The sequence below is a fragment of the Phragmites australis genome, chromosome 3, assembly GCF_958298935.1.
Source record: "Phragmites australis chromosome 3, lpPhrAust1.1, whole genome shotgun sequence".
Classification (NCBI taxonomy): Eukaryota; Viridiplantae; Streptophyta; class Magnoliopsida; order Poales; family Poaceae; genus Phragmites; species Phragmites australis.
In genome coordinates, this window is record NC_084923.1 from 17,694,666 (window position 1) to 17,699,884 (window position 5,219).

At 42.8% G+C, this 5,219-nt stretch overlaps 1 protein-coding gene across 2 annotated transcripts; it reads left to right on the top strand.

Annotated features, from left to right (window-relative positions):
• The first annotated feature begins 279 nt into the window (after positions 1 to 279).
• On the top strand, positions 280 to 4,593 carry LOC133912486 (peter Pan-like protein). Of its 2 annotated transcripts, none has more exons than XM_062355237.1 (7): positions 280 to 442; positions 576 to 898; positions 1,011 to 1,241; positions 1,342 to 1,434; positions 1,518 to 1,705; positions 3,827 to 4,017; positions 4,113 to 4,593. In XM_062355237.1, exons 2-7 carry the CDS (start codon positions 671 to 673, stop codon positions 4,214 to 4,216), a joined length of 1,035 nt encoding a protein of 344 aa, XP_062211221.1. In that variant the 5' UTR covers positions 280 to 442; positions 576 to 670; the 3' UTR covers positions 4,217 to 4,593. The 2 variants fall into 2 exon arrangements, with proteins under 2 accessions (XP_062211221.1, XP_062211223.1); XM_062355239.1 differs by having other exon boundaries at positions 4,116 to 4,593.
• Positions 4,594 to 5,219: the final 626 nt, after the last annotated feature.

Consider the following 5,219-nt stretch of genomic DNA (forward strand, 5'->3'; position numbering starts at 1 on the left):
GGATATGTGACTGGATCAGAGTCTTACAGAGATCTTTTATAGGAAGATCCTATAAAATTAATTTCTCTAAATCACAAGATAAATAATATAAATATTATCTCATGAAAAAATTTATATACAAATTTCTATAAAATTTGCTTCCAACCAAACAACCCTAATATCGCTGACCCGTTTGCGCCCCTCGTCCAGACTGCATCGCTACCAAACAATTGAGATTTTATCTAATTAAAAAAGAAAAAAAAAGAAAAGGATCAACAGTTAAAGAATTTAGATGGGAGACGTGGCCCAGATCAACTTCTCCAAACCCTAAACCTCTCCGGTCCCAACGCGACGCCGCCGAGAGTCGCTACCTCTCTCCGCCGGCTCCTCCGACCGCTGCTCCTCAGTTCACTGCCGCCGCCCTCTCTCGGTATCCATCCGGACGTGGATTTGTTTCTTCTTGGTAATTAGCTCTAACTTGGATTGAAGGATTCCCAATCAAACCAAATCTTTGTTCCTCTTCATCCAGTTCGTTGCAAATTCCTGTGCAGTGCGATGCCCTACTAATCCAGTCCACCTATCCATGCTTCGATTAGGTTCTTCTCTTCTTCTTCTTCAACGCGCAGGAGGGATTACTTGGTGCCCGATTGAGTCGCGGGTGCAGTCCATTTGTGGGTTGAAGTGGGCCCCAATGCGGTACCCCAAGTCCGGCCCGGGTAATAGGCGGGGCCGCGGGCCGCGCCTCCCCGCGGCGACGCCCCGGAAGCAGCAGGCCGCGACGGCGAACGTGGACCAGCTCACCGGCGCCAAGATCCCCAAGAGCTTCGTCTTCTCACGCGGCAAGCTCCCCTCCACGCTCCGCCACCTCCAGCAGGACCTCCGCAAGGTCATGCTCCCCTACACCGCCCTCAATCTCAAGGTATCCTACGTTCCTCCTCCTTCACAACCCCGGTCCCGATTAATGACTGATTGGCTTCTTTGCACGCTCACAAGCCGCGATTTCGATGTTTTCCTTTTGCAAAAATCCACAGGAGAAGAAACGGAATAACCTCAAGGACTTCGTCAACGTTGCTGGCCCGCTGGGTGTGACGCATTTCTTGATCCTCTCGAACCCCAGGAGCCTGCCGCACTTGCGTTTCGTGAAGTCTCCGCAGGGGCCAACCTATACGTTTCAGATAGAGGAGTATGCACTCGCGGCTGACATCGCAAACTCCCAGAAGCGGCCGAGGTGCCCCCCAGGGATATTCAAGAACTCACCACTGGTATATTCTGTGGTTTTGGAGAGCTTATAATTAGGAACGTTTTGATAAGGTTATTGCTTGCTGATAACTTGTTTTTGTGTTAAACGCATGGGTTTGGCAGGTCGTACTCAGTGGCTTTACAGGTCATGGTGAGCCTTTCAAGAGTTTGGTTGGCTATTTTCAGCATATGGTCCCTGCCATTGATCCAAACACTGTAAGTATCGGGCGGCAACATCATGATGAAAATTAACATCTTCTTTCTGGTATGTTAAGGTAATGATGTATTTTGCATGATAGGTTAAGCTGGCAACATGTCAAAGGATTTTGTTGTTAAAATATGATAAAGAGAAGGAGGTTATCGATTTCCGGCATTACTTCATCAAGCTCCAGCCTGTTGGGGTCAGTCGCAGGATTAGAAAGCTCATGCAAAACAATCAAGTTCCTGATCTGAGGGACCTTAAAGATGTTAGCGATTATGTGACAAAGTAAGTGCTGTTTAATCTCATACATTATTGCAATGAGATTTCCGTGAACAATGGTTCCCACAGAAAACCAGGAAAGCTAACAACACAAATTAGACCTGTATATGAGGTGCACATAACTATTGTGATACATTGAAGTTCCTTCTTGGGGACACCATAGAGACATAGAAGGTTAAATAACAGCAGCAAGATCTACAAATGGGGTAGTGGAATCACCTGCAACACACCATTTTATATCTATCTAATTTTTCGAACAACCTTTTCAAAACTCATGTTTGCCATATCAGAATTAACAATATTCCCTGTAAAGATTAGGAAGAGATGATGTTGTAATGTTGTGTGTCTCTGCCAAAGTGCAATTAGATATTACGAGGCTGCTCTATTTTTGGCTATTGCGACTCTTGTATCATGGGGAGGGAGGGGCGGAGGAGGATATAGCTGCATAGGCACAGGTAGGGATGGCGGCGCAGGAGAGGTAGGGCTGAGTGACTCATCGGAGACAAAGGGGATGGGAAGGCAGCAGCTCTGTGACGGGGAGGGCGAAGGTGGCGAGATGAGAAAGACGACAGGAGTGGTGGAGAAAGTTTTTCTAGTCTTATTTTTAACTTAGGTATCACCAACTTTCTCTCAGCAGCTAAGTAGCTAATCCTCACCCTCCGATGTCATCTGAACAATATTAGTAAAATATTTTCACATTTTACATTAGTTACTAATATTCATGAAGTTCAAAACAGTAGACTCAATTACGTCCTTTTTTTTTTTGAAATTAAGTGTTTATGGAGCGTAGAATTGGGAGGATGTACTGTTGCTAATGCAGGTAGTAGCACAGTAGTAGCATAACAGACTCAAAGAACAGCTGAGATGCATTGCAACCAGCAAATACAGCTATAAATATGTTTGAATTTTAGGTTAGAAGTTGTAGTAGAACCAGAAGGGTAGCAAACTGCTATCTTGATTGCTCAAACAGAAACTGATCAAGTTATGTGCGACCATTATATGCAACATGTTAGTGACTTAGTGTTGCACTAACATACACTAAGCTCTTCATTTAAGAAGAGGTTCCTCATCAATAACCTAAATTCTCAAAGGACTGAGCAATTGAGTAGGTCATCAATCCATTAGCTAAACGTGCAAAGCAGCAGATGATCTCTACGGTCAGCATAGGCATACAGCTTCAAAATGCTATTTGTGTGAATGAATGCAAATAGAACTATCAAGTTTAAGTACTTCCTTTTCAAGCATACAAAATTAATGAGACCTCTTTAATCTGAACTTATGACCAGAGATAAATTAGCAATTATCACACATTATGGCATTCCTAGATCTATTCTTGTTGCACACATTGCCTATACTTTCAGGAAATGTATTATGCTTTGTTTTCATTAAAGAACAGAGGAATAATCAAGAAAGCAGGAAAAAAGGAACTAAACTTATCATCAATATGATGCAAAGTAGTGAAGTTAATGTAACCACTCAATTTAGTGGAGGCAAATTGGCACCTATAGTTCACATTTAGATCTAGACATGTCACAACACTGAGAGCAGGATTCCATCAGTGTATACGTGGGAGACTATGAAGTTATCACATGGCTAGCTAAACTATGTACAATGTTTAAGCATATCAATGGTCAATGAACCAGAAACAAAGAGAAAAGACTACAGGCATGTAAGAAACAAATTAAGAAGTAAATATAACACTCAGCCGGTACTGAACTCTAGATAATGGATTTAGTGTGGCGGAGAAATGGGTAATAAGTAAAAGCACCTTCATTTGCATCCTTCAAAGATTTGGCTTGTGCAAAAAAGGCCTACAACCTGAGCCATGCAAAGTCAACAATGCATGGTCAGAGGTTTCAGAAGTGTAGGAAACTAGCTTCTGTCTCATTTTTCACCTGAAATGTCCCTGCTTGTGAGGGCCCTATAAAACCTGTCCTTCTCGACTTTTCATTGGCTAGTTTGTTGCTTCCAAATTATTTCATTCAATGAATTGCATCTTTTAGATTAGATAACTGTGCAAATACTATTGTCTGATATTATGTTTTTTATAAGTAATCCACTGATGTCAATTGTTGCTAGGATTTAATTTGTGTAATATGCCCTTTCATTTATGTTCACATTTGCCAGAGCTGGATATGGGTCAGAAAGTGAAGCAGATGAAGCAGCAACTGTAAGCCTAGCGAGTGATGTTGACAAATTAAACCGGGCATCAAGAAAAAGTGCTGTCAGACTCCAGGAGATCGGACCAAGGATGACCATGCGCTTAGTTAAAGTTGAATTAGGGCTATGTGCTGGAGATGTCTTATACCCTCAATATGGTGAGTTCCGTTTGATGCTTTGATATCCCCCCTAAATTCAGCCCAAATGTCCATTGCCTTTTTTCTTTGCTGATATTTTATTTTCGATAATACAGTAGGAAAGGAAAGTGGAAAGAAGGGGAAAGGAACCGGGGAAGAGATAGAAGGTCAAGAAGCTGAGCCAGAGGATGGGTCCGAGGACGAGATGGAAGAGGAATAGATAAGGTCATCGTATCGAAGCACTGACCACCTGTATAAGGATAGCCAACAATGTGAATCCACTGCTGTCTTGCAGCAAAGATAAAACGGAGCTTGGTTTCATCCCCAGAAGAAATGGTGACGACTGAGAAGAAGCACATGCAGAGACAATTATGGATGTTTCATGCTGAATCAACGTGCTCTGAGTGCGGAGTGCGGTAACAACATGATATATTCATGGCAATTTTGTTGTTGGAGGTGCATATTGAATACTAGCTGCAGAGGTGCGATAAAATTGAATATTGTTTTGTGAATGGTTTCGCGAGATAGGACCTGTGTTCGCACATTGTTTTGGTTTCCGTAATGTCGTCAGGGAAATTCCAAATTCCTATTGATAGACATGATCCCCTACTGGTATAGTTGTCATTGTCAAGGGGTCTAGTTGTCAAGGGTTTCAAACACTTAAGTACTAAAAAATATACTAGGTTTGCTGTTTTGCAGCTGCTTAACTTAACGAGCACAGAAATAAGCAAAAATATTCGATACACCAACAAGCTGATTTCAGCTAGCCTGCCCTAACATGTCATCGTTCGCACGATGTAACTTGCTGTAATGGTTTTCATTTCGCAGAAGATAAGTATATTTCGTTCTAACATCTAAGTCGACTTTTTTTTAGAGAAATAAAGGTTCCTTCTACGAAGAATCTGATCATCACGAACGAAACCGAACAGTTGCAGTGCGGCAAGTGACAAACTAAAGAACCGATTTGCACAATCAGCAGCTGGAGCTCTGTAAGTGTTGTTGACTCTCGACTCCTGAGTATGATAAACGACATTTTCCATAGTGAAAACCCCAAAGATGCACTGTCGATTTTGGTCAGCGTGTGATCACTCCAGTCGCCGTCCGCAGCAAGAGGAATGATTCGCTCCATCAGCTCGATCTCTGACGAGGGCTGGTGCCTTGGTGGCCAATTGGCAGTTGCCAGGAATCACATGGGGGATCCGGTAGAACCCAAGATCTTGCCG